Source organism: Oryza brachyantha, chromosome 5 (genome assembly GCF_000231095.2).
Source record: "Oryza brachyantha chromosome 5, ObraRS2, whole genome shotgun sequence".
Classification (NCBI taxonomy): domain Eukaryota; kingdom Viridiplantae; phylum Streptophyta; class Magnoliopsida; order Poales; family Poaceae; genus Oryza; species Oryza brachyantha.
In genome coordinates, this window is record NC_023167.2 from 15,443,968 (window position 1) to 15,463,551 (window position 19,584).

The window sequence follows — 19,584 nt, forward strand, 5'->3', positions numbered from 1 at the left end:
AGCCCATGACAACTCGGTCACGGTAAGACTATAATATACTCTTTCTTATTTTATAACAATATTAACTTTTTGGTACATATTTAATTATTCATCCTATTTAATTTTTATATAAATATGTAGTAATAAATTAAATCCCGATATAATAAATGATAATTACATAAGTGGTTTAATAAGATGAATAAAAAAATGTGCTAAAAAGCCAATGGTATCTTCCGTTAAAATACATATAGAGGGAGTATTAGATTGTCCCTTGTTAACTTCCCTTATACGTCTAGTAGATTTTTGAGCTGTCTCGTTAATATCGAGACCGAGTTATATAGAAAATTTGCCATCTCAATCTTTGCATGCCATCAGTACCATGATTAGTATTCTCAGAATCGGCCATTACAGTTCACAAGCTGCTAGCTGCGCTAGTGCGCTACTTAGGACCTCGTATTGTATGGGCTATACTGCTGATAGCCTTCGAGTGCCCATCTTGCATTCAAGCTCGGTCATAAATAGTGGACGTACGTTGATATCCGCATGATGGTGTATTGGTGTGTTGATTGGTTCTGCATGAGACGACAATAAAAGTATTCGGGCATGCCACTGGCTATTGATGGGGACATTTAACTTCTTGTCACTCTTATAAATGGCACATAATATATCTGTCACTCATTGACTATGATATATGAGCCCTATGTATTTATGACATGTGGGCCCAGTGACAAATATGTTAGCATAATTTGTAAGAGTGGCAAAAAAGTTTATTATTCCCAATTGATCCACTATTGGATTGAGCATTGTATGGAAGAAGCGAACATACCCCCTAAACTTTCAGTGGAAGTTCATCTAGCCCCGAATAATAAGATTAACTTAGACATCTCATCCCAAAAAGGAATTTTATCATTCTTGAGATTGTACCAGATACCTGGAGGTATTAAATTTATACTCTAAAAAATATTATACTTCAAGATACTTTTTTAAGTGCCATAAAATTTCATAACACCCAAACTTTATAGTACCTTTCATGTAGCCCCCTAAAGTGGTTTTGTCTAAGAGAAATTTTAATGTCCTTGAGAAAATATCTAGAGGTATGAAGTTCATTAGAAGATGTGGTACCCCAAGTATATTCTAAAGGATAGTAGAAAGGAAAATTTTATGGTCTTAATAAAGTATCTTGAGTTACTAAATTTTTAGCGTAAAATTTTGATATTTCGAGATACCTCGTATCTGGAGTTATCATGTTTTTACAGTAGAAGATACGATATCTTAATATACCATTTCAGGGATAGTAAAAGAACTAGGTAAAAAAAGGCTTTTATTTAAATATTATAGAAATTTTACGGTTCTTGAAAAAGAAAAAGAACATGTACTGAAATTTTACATTAAAAAATAGTAACTCAATAAAATCAATTAGTAATGGGATGCACCAGGTTCTTCCCATGCATATTATAAATTGTGGTACCTGCTGATATATTTTTCAGAATGTAAAATTACCCACTTTAGAAACATGGCATGTGTATAAGTGTGTTGAAAATATATATTTACCTAAATATATTTACTAGACTCTGTTTTATTCCTTTTCTCCTTCTCACTAATAACAAGGACGCGAGAAATTTATGATCTCTAAGAAATACCAAGAGATGCCTAGTACCTAAAAAACAAGTTTTTACATTGAAAAATATGGGAACTCAAGCTATCATCTCAAGGATGGTAAAGAACTCTATAGACAAATAAAATGCTAGTATAACATCATTTTAGTATGTAACTTGAGGACCTATATATAAAAGACAAGATGCAAATATATCATCTTATTTAGCCAAAATTGCTAGTTTGAGAATCCGAATGTGCCAAAACTCGCATTGATCAAAACATACAACTTCAACAAATTCGGTTTAATTTAAGCCTCCGAATATGCGAATGCACTATTCACAGCCACCTCAACAAAGTTTGGAGGATTAGAGAGATGTCAACTTTTAAAGTTTATGGTGTTAGACGGACTTTTATCCAAAGTTCAAGGGTGCATGCAGATTTTATTCCGAAAATGATACTTTTATCCAAAGTTCAAGGGTGCATGTAGATTTTATTCCAAAAATGAAATCATTTAACTATGACAACCGTTTAATTTGGAATTTACAGTGCTGGATCGGCACCGGACAGGTCGTGTTCAGAAATTGCAGATGAGAGATGAGAAAATTGCGCGTGTCCAGCCGTTTTGATGTACTGATGTCTTAATTTGCCATGCTTAAATAGAAGCAATATGGCTGCATTAATCAGGGAGATGACCACCGTTCACAGCTTTCATTTTCACTGCAGTGAGAGCCTCAGAGGTGATCACTACCTACAGCGTAAGAACTGAGACCACCGGACATAGACACACCACAAACACGTGAACTGTCAGTCCCTGTTGCAATTGACCATATAAGCATTTTTAGATTATATAGCAAAAATTATGTGAAAAAACTATATATAATGTCTCTTAATAAATGATGAATAACAAGGAAGAAAGGATGGGTAGGGATAAAATAGAAAAAATAAATAAAAAATAATTAATGAGATAAGTAATACTGTGTTATAATTTAATACAAGATTCAAATCCAAAAAATCCATGTGTTGTAACAGATGGAGTACGCATATTCCACAGCCCAATCAGCAGCGTCAAGCCATCAAGAACAGACTATAAGGTAGTAGCACAACCGTTTCCAGCCAGAGATAAAACGCCAATCAATCGATGATATGCTTGTCTATGTAGTAATACGCCATGCAGCTAGGCCTGCCAATGGATTTGGATCTAATCCAAATCCACTCTAATTCATCTCTTTTCCAATTCATCTCTTTATTAGCTAGTCTACTAAACCAACCCATCTAATTATTTTTTATTAGGATCCAATCCAAACCAATCCAACTTCAATTTTGGTATAACCCGCACCAAACCATTTAGTTAAAATGGATCCAATCCACTCTAGTAGAATGGATGCGCCCATTTAGTATGTATAAACTCGGACCTAAAATTTTAAAACTCACGTTCACACTATAAAAATTTATCAAATTTGAATGAATTTTGGTGGGATGATTTATTATGTGTAAGAGCAACTTTATACAAATTTTGATCAATTTGTACATATGGGTCTCACGTATGTCTATTCTCTTATCCATTAGCTATCCAATTAAATGATCCATTTGCCCTCCACGGATTAAATCCATTTAAAACCTAAAATCACCTAACTAAACACAGTCTATACCAATCCATCTGTCTCTATAACCCAACTCAATCCAATCCATTTGAAGTAAGAATCCATTTGCACCCAACCAAGAACAATCCAAATTAAAATCTAACCTATTTAATCTATTCTATCCAACCCATTAGTAGGCCTACATGTGGTGACCAGCAGCCACGCAATACGCCAAACACGGCACACCCAAAACGGATCATAGCAATACACACACTTAATTAATATTGAGAGTTCTTTATATGTTGTACATTATCATGAGTTCATGACACTGTAGCAGACACTGGATCAAACAGCCATTGCACACATATACGTACGTGACAGGAACGATCGATATCGTGTACATCATTCTTTCTGTAGGCTTAATTTAAGGAGGCCCAACCACTACATGTGATGGTGCGACGGAGTGCGTACGTGGCCGACGACGGTGTACGTGCATGTCGGTCTGTTTCACTTGGAAGCGACGCGGTTGTCGCCGCCGGCCGCGGTGGCGCCTACGCCCAGCCGTGCGACGTCGCCCAGCTGCCGGTGTCGATCCTCCTGATGCTCCGGCCGCCGCAGAACTGTACCATCCACGGGCTCGGGCGTACACTGAGGCAGAGGAGACCGCCCTTAGAAGACGACGGCGGCGCGGCCTGGTGGTCGCTGGTCTCGACGCTGTCTGAGCCGGAGAAGAGCCAGCGGGTGGACGGCGAGGGCTGCACCGTCGAGGAGGAGGACGCGCGGGACTTGCCCAGCGCGAGCCGGCGGAAGACGGCGGCGATGAAGCCGATCTTGATCCACTTGAGCTTGTAGTAGCCGCAGTACTTGCTGCTCCTTCCGCCGCCACCGCCACCGCCGCCGCCCTTGATCCTGCCGCTATGGCCGTGCGACGACGACACCGCGGCGGCCCGGAGGTGGTAGGACGGCGGCGGGGTGATGGCCGGGACGTCGGCCGCCGCGCCGGAGGCTAGCATGCAGGAGGAGGTGGCGTCGACCTTGGGCGTGCCCGGGTGGGACTCCCACACGAAGGGCACCGCGCCGGCGCCGGCGGCGTAGTAGCGGAACGACGGGTTGCCCTGGGAGCTCTCCTTGGTGAGCAGCCGCGCGTAGAACTCGCCGTCGTGCGTGATGCGCAGCGGGCTCTGCGGCTTGCTCGCCGCCTCCCCGCCATCGGGAGGCATCTCGATCTCTCGCAGCCACACACTCGTGTAGTGGAGAGGAGAGTGGTGGCGCGAACGAACGAACGATCCAAGAAGACGAGAGATCCAATGGCGCGTTTTATACTCGGCCTCCAGCACGGTGGTGATCACTTGCTGCTCAAGCTACTCACAGCCACTTTTCTCACCCACTTGATGACATGCTGGCGTCTTAATTTCAGAGGAGTTGACAAGTCGATCACCACTCTAATGTTTGCCCATCCTTAGAGCCTATCTGAGAGTTTAAGATTATTTCTCAGCTTCTGGCTTATGTTTTATTTTTTAGATTTTGAAACTCCAAATTCTTATAAACTGAGTATTGTTTGAAAAAAATTGATTTTTTTTAAGATTCTGTAAGAAGTTTAAGCTACTAGAAGCTTCTCAAATAGGACCTTAGTTCTTATGCTAAGCTCGATTTTATCGGTTTGATCACTTATAGTAGATCAGTACTCTGAAGGGCCTATTGAGCAAGGTGAAAATGTGGACAGGGCAGAGCGGACAAGGTCGTGAGTTCTGCTTGTTGAGGTCTTGTTTAGTTTCCAAAATTTTTCTCCGAAAACATCACATCGAATTTTTGGACATCTAAATAAAGCATTAAACATAGATAAACCAAAAAACTAATTGCACAGTTATGAAAGAAATCTTGAGACGAATCTTTTGAGCCTAATTAGCCCATGATTAGCCATAAGTGCTACAGTAACCAATATGTGCTAATAACGGATTAATCAGGCTCAAAAGATTCATCTTGTGGTTTTCAGGCTGGCCGTGAAATTCGTTTTTTCATTCACGTCTAAAAACTCCTTCCAACATCCGGTCAAACATTTGACGTGACACTTTTTTCAAAAATTTTCTTAATCTAAACACCACCTGAGCCGAACATGCCCGGCCGAACATGACTGCTCTGTTTGAGTGTCATAGGTGCAGTGAAACCTGCCTGCCGATTCAGTGACAGACTGACTTGTCGAAACATGCAGAGCATCATGCATATGTTTCACGCAGTCAGTTCAGTACAGACCATTCAACGTCAGTAGGTCACCACAACATTGAGTTGGGATTCAATTCAGATTTTTCTTTAAAAAAAAAATCAGATTCAAGTGTCTGAATGTCTGATTCGGCAAAAGGAATTTTTGATACGAGAGATGCCACTTGGAATCTGACACGACCGTCGAAATAAATCTGCTTTGTCAGACTTGGTAAAAAAAAATCAAGAAATATTATGGTACTCGGTAAAGTAAAAGGGCAAGTATCAAATTTTATGGTAAATATTTCTATACCTTCCTTATCGCTCTAGATCTTTTTTTTTTCCAAAAGTCGAGTGTATTCTACTTGTTCCAAAACATAAGTATTTTTATTTTTTTCTTTAATGGGGTTAAGGTTTGCACCCTTATCTTTTTTTTACTTTTGTTTATGCTTATAAGCCAAATTTGAATTTTAAACAATAAATTTAGAGCTGATTTTGGGTTGTTGTCATTGCACTTTATTTTGCAGTCTGGGTTTTTAGATTGCTAAGAAAACATGTATATAAAAGTTTTAGTTTACAGATTATTTTTTATTTACAAATATTTTGTTTGATTTTTCCTTAAAAAAGACAACAGTGTTCCTCGATACACAAGGAATTGATGTGGGTGGGAGGACAGGTGGTGATAAAATAGAAAACATTTTGAATAAGAAGAAATTGATGAGACAAATATTACTAAAAATAGTGTCATATATACTTATATTGTCATTCATGATCTAAATCATATAAATATTTATATTTTGGAATGGAGGGGTACAAGATATAAGTGCTTGACTATATATGTACTCTTGATTTCAGAATCAAATTTACATCACTAACACTATATATGTACTAGGGATACCAAATTTTACACGAGAAAAATATTACTCAGCAAATATAAACATCACCCAAAAAAAAAGGGACCGGCTATTGTTATGGCAATCATAATTTGCAGGTAAACAGTTATTTTTTTAAAACCGAACTACTTCTGCCTACATTCAAACACGGCAATTATATTGTAAACTGTGAAACTTCCGCACGGTAAATTATTAACTTCTCAGTTTACAACGTGACAACACATCATATTTCTTTCACTAAAATCTACTACTATGAAATACTCCCTCATTTTGAGAAAAACGATCGAAATCACGTAGAAATTTTTTTTTTTCATATTTTAAGCAAAACCTAAAATGTATATAGATGAAAATCCGGCCGCCCGGGTACATAGAAGAAAATCAACCGACCATCATCACGTCCTGATCAGCATATTTATTCTGTTGTAAATTCGTGGTAAGGTACTAGTAAGATGCAAAGATTGACACAGAAAATACAATAGAAACCGAGAGTGAAATGGCTTGGTTGGTGGCGTTTTAAGGGCAACACGGTCCAACCTGGCCTATGTACAGCCCACAATGAGGCCTAGTCCCCACCAGGATAGCCCACGTTTAGTTGGATCCCAAAACAGGCCTTGGGACTTAAAAAGAGTCCTGTATCTACAAGCCGGGGAGCTAATTAACTATGGCCCAAAAGTTTCCCAGCTGATGGACTAATGTCCTAACGGAGGCCCAATCCATTGTCGTCGCCTCCGCCATGAGCTTATGATTATGTTTATAAGCTAAAAATACAGTTTTAAATTTAAATTTAGAGTCAATTTTAGAGTTTTATTTGTTTATTTTTTAATCTTTATTTTTAAATCGTAAAAACATATATATAAAAGTTTTGTTCATAATTATGTTTTAATCGTTAATACACGGTTTCGCTTATGTTTGGAACATTCCAACGACGAGGCTGTAATCTGTACAGGGATACTGCCTTCGGTAAACAGAGTAGGCTCACCCTAGCGTAGTTGCATGCTGTCCCCTGTGACAAAATGACAGGTTTACATGAATGCATGCAGTGCAGACAGCATGACTAACAAATCCAAAACACATGCATCGTGCATGCCAGCACGAGGGCACTACACTACTAGTTATTACTGCTTGTCCGTACATACGGTATAGTGTAGCGTAGATATGCTAGTATTCCCTATCCCATGATTACGATACCGGCAATGGTTGATCGACGCTCCATTTGATATATAGCGATCAAAATAAATTACAGAGTACCGGTGTTCTAGTACAAACGGGTAAAATATCGAGAAGAGGGGTAGTACAGAGGCAGTGAGACAGTGACGAAGAAGTCCCATCATCACGGCCACGGCTTCACGGGTAGGTGGGACCGTTGCGCTACACTGGCATGCCATGATCTGGCCTTGCCTCTCCTTGTCTTCTGCAGGCGCAGCGAGACGAAAATGACCCGGAGAAGAGGTTTCCAATGCGCGACAGCGAGAGCCTCCGGTCCTTTTTTTTTTACAGATGCAGCCTTCTCCCGGCCGGACAATGGTGCGGTGCAGTAGAGCGGAGATAGCTAGGCGTTTAGGTGGTGTGTGGTTCTAAACCTAAACGCACCATTGTCCGCTCTAATGCACCGCCTCACGGTTCACATTTCACACCTTAACTCTCAACATCGGAGATGGTGTGAACCGTGAGGCGCACGTGTCCGTGCCCTGTAAAAAGGCACTGACCATATAGGCCAAGGAAGCAGGAGGGAGGAAAGGAAAGTGTCGACCGTCGACGCAAACCTAGGTAAGAGCAAGTTTAATATAGTATAGAGCTGACTGCTAGCTATAATTTAATCTAATAGTCAATTTATAATACTTACTTATAAAACATTAATACATGATCCTACATGTCATACACACATTTTGTTTTAGAGCCCGTATATAACTGGCTGTAAATTAGTAGCCAAAATCTCTTCTCTTTTCACTTTTATCTTTTTAAAATATACTTATAGTTAGCTTATAGCCTGTTATTGTACCTACCAGGCTTCAAGGATAAAGCTGTAGTCATCGATGACCTTCATGTGAATGATGTTGTCGCTATCACCGAGCTCTAGAGAGAGGTTTCTATGTCAGAAGCTCACTTGAGCCATCCTTGATCTTCCCCATCACGAAGGTCGTCGGCACACGCCAAGCTAGCTCAATCTCCACCACCGAGTTTTCCATCTTCGGGCTCACTGGCTGCTGGAGTTGACATCAAGTTTGCTGCCTCCGAGCTCGTTGGTCGGACTTTAGCCAGATTTGGCAACCCACAACCATATCCGTTAACTAGGGGTGGAGGAAGGAGGCGTGTTGGCTCGGGGAAGAGGAAATAAGGGGTTCCGATAGGTGGGGGCGTTGGGACCATGAAAGGAGTGGGAGATAATAGGTGACAAAGTCCATAGAGGTGGAGAGGGCGATGACATGACAGGGAGAAAAAATATTTTTATGGTGTGTAACGTAAAATTTTGGTCTTCTTCATAAACTATGAAAATATGAGTACTACAATAGAAATTAATAGGTGTTAATGCACAAAGACACCATTTAAGCAACTTTGCATTATGAAAGAGATTGTGTTAGCTACGTGGCATGTTATCTCTCCTCTAATACTACTCCCTCTGTCCATCTTTGATCAGCGCATAAGTTTCTAGCACCGAGATCAAGGAAAACAATTTACAGCGCTATAGATATAGCATTGAATGCACCATGCACCAAAGAAACGCTTGTGTATGGCCACAGCAAACGGCATGCAGCATGCAACACGGCACTGCTCGAGGAAAAAGCGGGCTCCCAGCTTATACGCCGATCAATCTTGGATTTTTCCTTTTTGTTTATACGCTGATCAAAGATTGATGAAGGGAGTACTTAATAAGGGTAAGTGTATTGATTATGCCCTTAGAAACTTCAAAGCACAAGGTAATTACTCGTTCTGGGATAAAATATAAAGTATTTTGTCATTAAATTTGTGCCAGTAAAAGGTTTTATGGTCATGAGATAATACTTTATTTTCAATCAATCAAAATTTTATGCTATTCTTTAACTATCACTCTACCCTATATCGATCAACTTTTATATTACCTCATTTCATAGCGTAAGACTTTCTAACATTTGTTAGATTTATATATATGTTAATGAAACTTGACATATATAAAAACAATATGCTTTGACTAATAAATAATTTTAGATATAGCCAAAACGTCTTACGACGTGACAAAGAGGAGAACTATTTTTATTCTCTCACGCCTACCGTATTTTTGTGAAATGATAATTGATATTCCCTTAATTTTTACAAACGGAGGTAACAGAAGGTGCTATAGCTGAATTGTGCCAAATGGGTACTGTTCATACATTGTCGCTGCTATCAACTTGTTACAGTACGAGTCTACAGGGAAAAAAGGGAATCAGATCTAAGTGCACTGGAGACTGGAGTAGAGGTAACAAAAGAATTATAAAAGCGATAGATTATTAACCCCTAGATTAACCCCACCATTGCTACCTTTGCAGTGCATGATGATGCAGGGCTCGTAGTAGAAACTGACAAAGCCATATGGAGCGATGGAGCCACCGACATGCATGCATGGAGCCAGATTCCAGTTAAGGGGCCCACCTTTGACCCCCTCCTCTCACGTGATGCGGTCTGGCAGGTGGGCCCGCCAGCCTTTTGGGAGCGCAGTGGGCCCCACTGTCAGGCTCTGTTCTAGTATTTAGGTTTAGTCGGCGAAATGAAAATTTGTCATATTACATCAGACGTTTGATCGGATGTCGAAAGGGGTTTTCGGACACGAATAAAAAAATGAATTTCACGGCTGACGTGAAAACCACGAGGTGAATCTTTTGAGTCTAATTAGTCCATGTTGGTTACTGTAGCATTTATGGCTAATCATGTATTAATTAGACTCAAAAGATTTGTCTCACGATTTCTCACGTAACTGTGCAATTAGTTTTTTATTTTATCTATATTTAATATTTTATTTATGTGTTTAAAGATTCGATGTGATGTTTTTGAGTGAAAATTCTTGGAACTAAAACAGCCCCTTAGCTATGCTGCTTTTGGCTTTAGATTAGTGTAACAGCGCATAGGACACGTCGTTCTCGCGAGGGCGCGCGTGCAGAGGAGCATTAGAGATTGTGGATTTCGCCACCTCAAGATTACACAATTTTATACTACTACACCACAGTGATAGTATATTTATTAATATTTTTGGGTAATAGTATTTATTAATGTGATGTACTATTGTACCCGGCACTGCAGTACGATGAATCACAGGACGGGCTGTTTTAAGATTTCGTTTTTATCTCGCCGACATTTCATGTTGCGCAACATGATCTCGGTAAGATAATCATTAGGAGCATTCAATTTAAGAAGATTGACATTTCCGCACTTCAATTTGTGAACCGGAGGAGCATAGTGACTGTAAGAACATTTTATTAAGTCTGTTCCAAAATATTAAAGTTAGATTAAAGAATTCTTCTAATCATCTCTATTTACTTGTCACTTGTTGCCCATTACTGTCAATTAAACAATTAATTGATAATTAATAAAAGTTATATGGTTATATATTTGTGCATCACACGTCATTAATATAACTTATTTTAGGCATACATAATAATTTTTTCAGAACAGACGATCAGTTAAAGTTAACAAATAAATAATGACTAGCAAAATATTGATTTTTTTTTACTTTTAGATGAATTATATTATCGTGTAAAGCATATGCTATTTAACCAGTCAATTACGAGATTTCACTATTACTCCTATATTATACTCACTATCTTAAAATAAATTTATTTTTAAAAGCCTAAAATATTCTTCACTTTATCCAACTCAGTATAGGTATCGTCTACTTTATTTGTCCCAATTCTTGCTTCCATAAACCTTACGCAATGATTACCGACAAATATACCTAATTTAAGATTTTTGGAACTAAAATCATCCTGGCGACTGCACCGAGCCGGCGAGAGCGAGACAACCCATCGAAGATCCATCCACCCCGGCGAGACACGTCTTTCACCTCTGCCCTCTGGATTCGGATGGATTATTATACGGCATCACGTACGATTCACGGCCAATTTTTTACCGGGGTGCAAGACGCGGCCCGCCCGCAGCAGCAGCGCAGCACCCACCCACCTTTTCATCTCATCCCCGGCGCACCGCGCACCATCGCAAATGACTATTTTACGGCGCCCCAGGCCGCGCTTTCGCAAAAGCTCAAAAGGCGCTCGCGCTCGCTACGGACAGGAAAACGGCAGGGCCGCGCCGCGCAGCGTTCACGGGCCGCCGCCCCCCCACCACTTCCCCTCCTCCCCTCTCCTCTCGCTGCCCATCACGGCGCCTCCACCGCGCCGGCCGCCATGGCGGAGGTAGCGCCCGCGCAGCACGCCGTCGCCGCGCCGGGGGCAATGCCAATGCGGGCGCGCGGCCGTGGCGAGGTGGACACGTCGTCCCCCTTTGAGTCCGTGCGGCAGGCCGTCGACCTGTTCGGCGGCGCCGCCGTCTCCCCCTGGCGGCATCCCCAGCCGCCGCCGCCGCCCCTGCAACTCCGGCCGGAGGTCAGTCACATCCCTCCCTCCCTCCCAGCTACCTCTGCCCTGCCGGTATCTCGCCTAGTCCATCCGAGTGAGAGTGGCCGCTTTTTTTGCTTCTGCTCACGCTGCGACGACGACAGCAACGCTCGCCATCTTTATCTCCTTTTTCGTTCCAAGGCGCTTCATTTCTCGAGCCATTTGCTTCGAGAAATCTAATTAGAAACGAATTGATCGTGGCAGCTTGGGGTGGTTCTTGTATTCCCGTCCAGTTTGCACTCGCCGACGTTGTTTCGAGTATCAAAGCACCGTCAGGTTTGCATTAAATTTGGGTGAGGACATCAGTCATCACATTTGCAGTCCTAAAAATGCTTCCTTTTCGGTGGAGTGGTTCGAGCACTGGTTGTTGTGACATTGTGGGGGCTGGGGCTCGATTACGAGCGGAAAGGAGCCAAGTGCATCATCACATTTAGTACCGGTAGATATGCAACCTGCTCGGCCCGACATTGAGAGGCAATAAGGGCCACAGCCACTGGATCTTGATGCCGATGGTTTAATTACTACCAGTAGGTGAAACAGGTTTTCGCATCGCCTTTCCAGATCGAATTATGGGCATCTATTCGACATTACAGAACAAAATCTCTGCATAGTGTGCTCAAACTAGTGTCTGAATTTTATGTTTGTAGTAGCATTGTTGGTTGTTTGTGACATCGACATGATTCTCACTGCTAGAAATTGTTGCTCTTCTTCTATACATTCATTGCTCTCCATAAAATATTTCTGTTTGCCTGAATATAGACATTTACTGTGCTTGCTGTGATGGCATTTTTTCTTTCAGGAGCTAGAGCTTATGAAAGTTGAGGAGCAGACTGTGAAGCTGGAGATGGAACTTTTTGTCAAGGAGAAAGAAACGTTTAAGGTTTTGAAAGAATTACAGGCAACAAAGCAGGTTGCTGACAACCTGAAGTTACAGATAGAGAAGGCAACATCAGAGGGTGGAGCTTCAGCAAAAGGTCACAACGATGCAGTGAAGGTGCATCCACTCCCTGATACTGAACGGAAATGCAGTGACCATACTGAGCAGCCGACCGAGAGCGCGAAAGCAAGTCAGTCTCCACTAACCACATTGATCATGCTGAATCAGGCAAAGGCATACCTGAACATGGATACTGTCAAGATGATTAAGAGCCAGATAGATGAAGAGAAAAGATCGCTTGAAAAAACTCGTGAGAGGTTACAGTTAAATAAAGCGAAGGCTTCATCACTTGAAGCAGACTTAGACAGAGCCGTTGCACAATTACAATCAGCAAAAGCCCCAAAACCTACTCTTGAACCTTCTGATATCTGGCTGAAGATGAAACAGTTAAATTCAGATAAAGAGAAACACAGGAAGATTGCGGAGGACTCGAAATATGAGATTGGAGAATTAACTGCCACAATTGAGCACACGAAGTCCAGGACAAAGACACTACAATTCAGGATTGTCATGGCTGAAAAATTGAAGGAGGCCTCAAAGCGCGGAGAAGCTCTTGCTCTTGCAGAGAGAAAGAACTTGAGCAATGGGCAGGACGAGGCCACTACGGCATCTGATGTCACGCTTTCTGCCGAAGAACACTCGGTGCTGGTGCAAAAGGCAGAAGAAGCAGACGCCACCTCTAGGAAGAAAATCGATGCAGCAATGCAAGAGCTTGATCAAGCAAACCATGGCAAGCTCGAACTCTTGGAAAGAGTAGAGGAGGCAATGGCCGCTGTTGAGACCAGCAGGAGGGCTCTGGAGGAGGCACTAAAGAGGGAGGAATCCGCGAACAAAGCGAAGCTCACAGCCGAAGAATCACTTCGAAGGCTGCGATCCGAGCAAATCATCCAGAACTGGCGACCCTCTAGCAACAGCTCCGTCAAATTCAAGACCGCAGCGACGGCGGTGGTGGCTCACCGGAGAGCAGGCTCCGGTATCTACGACGTGAACGGCCTGAGCCTGGTGACGGCCGCGCCGAAGAGCACCAAGGCAATGTCCATCGGGCAGATCCTGAGCATGAAGCTGGACCACCGGGAGCTCGAGGTCGCCGGGAAGACGGGGGCCGCCAAGAAGAAGGTGTCGCTGGGGCAGATACTGAGCCAGAAGTACGACGCCCTCTCGCCGCTGAGGATCGATCACGGCGGTGGCGCTTCGCGCAGGCAGTTCTACCCCAGGAGGAGGAGGCTCGGGTTCGTCGTGTACGCGCTGCTCCTCGCCAAGCACAGGCGCAGGAAGAGGCAGCCCGCCGCCGGCACCTCCTCCTGCACCCATGGCAGCTTCAGCACCAAGGCTGTATATTAGTTACACCTTTCTTTTTTTTTTCCTGGATCAATGTGTCGTTAGTGTGTAATAGTAGCACAGACTTATGAATAATCAGCATGTGTAATTATTTAGTGTTATTGTGACGCCCAGAATAGTTGATAGAAGAGTAAAAAAGAGAGGAGAAATAATGGGCTATGTTGGGTGTGGGCTGCTATGGTGGTGGGTCAAAGCTAGATAGCACACATGCATGAAAACATTTAACAATAGGAGGAAGGATAACTCTGATCAGTAGTACTGAGTTTCATTTTCTTGCTCTTTCGGAGGATGCAAGATGCAAATATGATAAACGAGAAAATTTCTAAGTACCTCCCGTCCAACAAAAAGTATCTCGAGTTATCGATACCTTACGTGACTAAATTATTTTTTATCATTGGATCTAGCTAAACAGAATAGATATTGTTAGATTCAATGATTGAAAATGATTTGGTATCATGAGGTATAGGTATCTTAAGGTGTTTTTATTGGATCGAAGCAAATCTCATAAAAATATACTCAATCCGTACTGTATCGCTGAATTTTACCTCATTCCTTGCATGCCTATGAGTTTTTATCTCGATACTTGCTATACTCATTTTTATTAGTTGACCATCAGTTGACAATTATTTATGTCTAAAATGAATATATTATCTATTTCTCATACTTATTTGCAATCTACTCTATAAATTCTCACATAAATATAACTTATACTAAAATAAAAGGGATAGAATCATTTAATGCCAAACTTGAAGAACAAAATTTAAAATTTTGATTAAATTGATACATTGGTTTCACCAGAAAATTCAGAACTAAAACTATATGTTATTTATGTTTAAATTTCTGGGAAGATGTTTGAAATTTATTTAAAAAGTTTTAATATGTTTTTAATTTTAATTTTGTGATAAAATAATTTCATCCTCTATGTTTTTTACAATTAATCTTTATTCGCTATATATTCATTGAAAATTAATTTTCAAACTTGATGCAGAAGTTGATTTTTTTTACAATAAATATTTTGCATTTTTAATGAAATTATGTTTCATTTTTTTCTAAAATTCATAAAAAGTATTTAATAATTTATCCTTATTGTTTTTCATGATCCAAATAATTTATACATCAAACATTTTTAGCTTTTAGCAATATAACAACAACAACAAAAAAGTCATTTCTATGTTAACTAACGGCGATCGAGTCTAATTGATCTATAAGACAAACCCCTTCGTAAGGGCTATGTCCGATTTGAGCTAACATCCCTCTAGACCAACATCACAATTAACAATTAATCCAGTTAACCAATTGAATCATTATTTTTCAGTTTACCTGCACATTTTGCCCTAGTTCATCCATCTTCATAAGTTTATGATGTAAACCATTTGTCCTCACGACGAGAGTGTTCCTCATTTTTTAGGGTTGTGATGTAAGCCTTCGATGTGCGTTTTAACTCTTTTATGGGTCTATCCCATAAATCTTCAATTCCGCTAGCAAGATGAACATTATCCCTAATCTACCAAAATCGGCTCCGCTAGCTAATTTTGATTCTGAGAACCCATCTTGATAGGTCAAGCTGTGGTTGGTGACCCCTAAATATCGTAAACCTTTTTGTGACTATGTATTGATTAGAAAAAAGCCAACATGTTGTACTTTCAATCCATGTATGTGATCTATTGGTGCGTACTACCTTCCTTCGTTTCATAATACCTTCGTTTATTGATTCTGTGTCTATAGTTTAACCATTCATCTTATTTAAAAAATTATATAAAAACTTAAAAAATAATCATGTATAAATTATCATTCATATTTTTACCATCTAATAACAATAAAAATATTAATCGTAAAAAAATTAAATAAGACGAAAAGTCGGAGAACTTAAAAAAATAAACTTAATATGGTATGGGACGGGGTAGTAGGATTTTATATGGTCAGCAGGGTGTGTTGATAGCGCAGTCACCGTCTTCTAATGACTTCTAACTATATTAACTATATGTATCAATTTCTTCATACCACTGATATTATTACAAAATAAATCTACACCAATCATCCTTATTTCCTTAGCGGTCTATAAACCGCGTTTTTTTTTCACTTTCTTAAATTTCAATTTGATGAAAGGTTCTTTTCCGCATTTGCCAGAGGATGAGTTCTCTGAGAAACACCAATGAAAGTTCCAGGTCATTACCGGTAAATGACAGTACTTAGTACGGCAGTACCGATCAATCAACTTCAGTCTAAAGTAACAAAGTATCCGTGTTCACGTCAACGTCATGTCGTCATACGTAGGAGAGTTCATATTATATATAGCGGAATGAAGCGAATTGGTTTCTGGGATCAGATATAGAAAGCGGATTTGCAAAGGTGAAAGTACCGGTTGGCATCTTGGCGACGGCCATGGATCGATCGAGCCGCTGCCGCCGGCGTCTGATGGTGAAGAATCTGCCGGCAAGTCCACCATCGCTGCAGCTTAATTCCTTGCGACTGGTGAGTGATGAGTGCGTCCAACTCTGGCGTGTTTAGCATCATCCTGTCACTGTGTTCTCCTACTTCCCTTTTCGCCTGCTATAGTGCTAAAAGAGCCTTTAGAGTTCAGACTCGCCGCCGTGTTGTGCTGGTGCCTCTGTAATTCAAGTTTTTTTTTTTGGGTAATGTTTGTTTGGATTTTACTGGATAGGTTATTGTTTGGTTTTTTTCATGAAAAAGACAAACATTATATTTACAAATAAAAATTAATTTATAAATAAAACATATATATATGATCTAAAAACAAAGTGTTTAAAATAAACTATAATAAAAAAATTCTCAAAATCTATCTATCTATCTATCTATCTATCTATCTATCTATCTATCTATCTATCTATCTATTATAATATAAAAACAGCCCGAAAAGAAGGCTCCACGTTCGCTCTAGAGGCTAGAAATTCTCACGTTAATCGAAGAAAAATAAAAAATATGAACCGTTAGATCATGGTGGGTCCAGATTATAACGGTGTAGATTAATCGGAGAAAATGAAAAAATATACACTGTTAGATCATGATGGGTCCAGATTATAACGGTCAAGATTAAATAGCAGATATAGATAGAAAATTTTATGTCAATAGTTGTAGAAGTAATCAAATAAGTATCGTTTCCAATCGGAAGGCAGCAGATAGAAAAAAGTACGAGCCATTCCGGCGACACGCCATCAACAACAAAATAAACATCATGTCCTGACTCATGACTCCTTGGCTAATCACCGGACAAGTGACAACTCTATAGCCTTAATACGGAGTACGTTTTGTTAATGTTCTAGTCGCTCGAACAAGTTAACATAGAAATACAACAAAAATCAATAAAAAATATATTAGTGAAAGAACAATATATGTAAAAATAGAATTTCAAATATAAAAGAATTATCTATTTAAATATTAAATAGAATTAAAATGAACAACAAAGTGAAGTAAACAATATTATGTTTTTAGACTTTGAATAACCAAAGTACATAAAACTTAAATATAAACTAAATCTAGATCATACGGTCTAGATTTGTCATATAAAAGAAAAGCAAATAAATCTAATTATTGATCATACAGTCCGTATTAGAGTCTATGTCTGTTTTAGAAAATCTAATTGGGTTGTGACTAATGCCTCCATCTAAAAGCATATTGATTGCCTCCTCAGCCGTAGAAAGCACTAGATAGGACGACTGTAGTTGCAACAAGGCCAAGCCAGCGAATAGATAAATTCTCGAGGAAAATAATGAAAAATCTAAAATGAAAATATATTGAATCATAGAAAAAGAAATAAAATGTTAATGAAAAAAGATTATAGCCGTTAGATCGTACCAAGTCTAAAGTATTGGGGTATATAGAATAATATAAAAAGTCCATGTGTAGATGCAGTTTATAAAAATCCAAATTTCGGATTAAAAATTTAAACTTCTATAAATACAATTTAGAAACATATAGATCCGATTAGAAATCCAATCTCATAATTAAAAATAAAAAATAATATAAAATAGTTTATGTGTAAATACAGTTTAGAAAATCCAAATTATGGGTTAAAAATATGAAAATAATTGAAATTGAGGGAAGAGTTCATCTATGAATACAAATTGAAAACATCTAAAACTCCGGTTAAAAATAAGTAAAATTAAGAGAAAGAGCCAACGTATAAATACAATTTAGAATTATCTAAAATTTGAATTATAAATTAAATATTATATCGAAAAGAGTTTATTTACAAATATAGTTTAGCTTACAGGTAAATAACATGTTTTATAGTTTAAAGATCAAAAGATATAAGAGTAAAACATAAAAATGACTTAAATCTAGCCGCGCAAATGCGCGGGCCAAACTGCTAGTTAACTTTAAATTTAAGATTAAAAATTTAAATTTTAAAAGCAAAAGCAAAAGAGAAAAGATATGAGCCCTGGTTTTTGTCTGTAATACCTCGGTTATCAACAAATCCGCTGAAGAAAGGCTGGCCGTTTTGAGCCTCATGATCAAATAGTTGTGTTAGATTCGATGACAAGAATGATAAACCAAGAAATTAACGGTGTATTGAATAGCAAATCCCACAGAAAAAACGGAGATTGCTAAAATGTACCCGAAGTCAGAGATATTTACAGGTGTTGATATTAACGTGCCCGAAGTAAACGTACAAAGATTTTTACAAGCAAAGGGACGGCGAACACCAACGCGAGGCCGGGGAAGACGAGCGAGACCGCGCCGACGGCCGCCGCGCACCAGCCCCTCGCCCTCGGAAGGTCCAGCTCGAACGGCCGCAGCATCTGCCTCAGGCTCGACACGACGGCGGCCAGCATGACGAGCATGGCCGCTCGCAGGTACACGTCGTACTTCTTCTGACCTTGGTACACGGCGTACGTGCACGCCATGAGAGTGAAGCTCATGGTCGCCACGTTCCGGAACACCTTGACCGTCCTCTCTCTCGTGCCCCCCGCCGCCGCCTCCGCCTCGTCGGCGCCGTCGATGGTGGTGGCGGCGGCGGCGGCTCTGCCTTCGGTCCACGCCATGATGGTGACGTTGAGTGCGATGGCGATGGCCTCCGGGAGGAGGGAGAGCATGAACCACCACTGCAAGAACTCGACGGCGAGGATCATGGCCGTCGAGATCAGCGCGGCGAGCATCGCGCACTTCAGTTGGCCGACCACCGCGACGAGGCGTGCCTTGGCGGACGGGAACAGGGTGCGCACGGGCAGCGCGGTGACCGTCATGGCGAGCACGGACACCGTCGAGGCGAAGGACGCCACGGCGAGGTCGACCTGCGGCGCCGAGCTGCCGCAGCCGTCGGGCAAGGGGTTCTTGAGGTAACCAAGGATGAGGGCCGCCTCTATGGCGAACGCCGCCGTGGCGCCGAACGACGCGAGCTCCCCGTTGCTCTTCATCGTCTCCTCGTAAGCCTCATCCTGCGCCACCGCCGCCGCGTCCCCCGGCGGCATGTCGGCTCCAGCGAGCATGCCAAGCACGAGCACGACGGGGAGCACAAGGATCACGACCACCGTCGTGTCGTCCTT

At 40.8% G+C, this 19,584-nt stretch overlaps 2 protein-coding genes across 2 annotated transcripts; one reads left to right on the top strand and one right to left on the bottom strand.

Annotated features, from left to right (window-relative positions):
- Positions 1-3,430: 3,430 nt before the first annotated feature.
- Positions 3,431-4,405, bottom strand: LOC102721368. The gene has a single exon (XM_006655344.3). It carries the CDS (start codon positions 4,373-4,375, stop codon positions 3,707-3,709), a length of 669 nt encoding a protein of 222 aa, XP_006655407.2. The 5' UTR covers positions 4,376-4,405; the 3' UTR covers positions 3,431-3,706.
- A 7,094-nt stretch (positions 4,406-11,499) lies between these two features.
- Positions 11,500-14,182, top strand: LOC102721650 (WEB family protein At2g38370-like). The gene is made up of 2 exons (XM_040524689.1): positions 11,500-11,793; positions 12,605-14,182. The coding sequence occupies exons 1-2, from the start codon at positions 11,596-11,598 to the stop codon at positions 14,081-14,083; spliced, it is 1,677 nt and encodes a 558-aa protein (XP_040380623.1). The 5' UTR covers positions 11,500-11,595; the 3' UTR covers positions 14,084-14,182.
- The last annotated feature ends 5,402 nt before the right edge of the window (positions 14,183-19,584 follow it).

Bases quoted from the DNA above. Each gene is read 5' to 3' on its own strand.
- LOC102721368 (XM_006655344.3), bottom strand. From the start codon at position 4,375: ATGCCTCCCGATGGCGGGGAGGCGGCGAGCAAGCCGCAGAGCCCGCTG.
- LOC102721650 (XM_040524689.1), top strand. From the start codon at position 11,596: ATGGCGGAGGTAGCGCCCGCGCAGCACGCCGTCGCCGCGCCGGGGGCA. The intron at 11,794-12,604 runs GTCAGTCACATC...TTTTTCTTTCAG, and splicing joins CCCTGCAACTCCGGCCGGAG to GAGCTAGAGCTTATGAAAGT.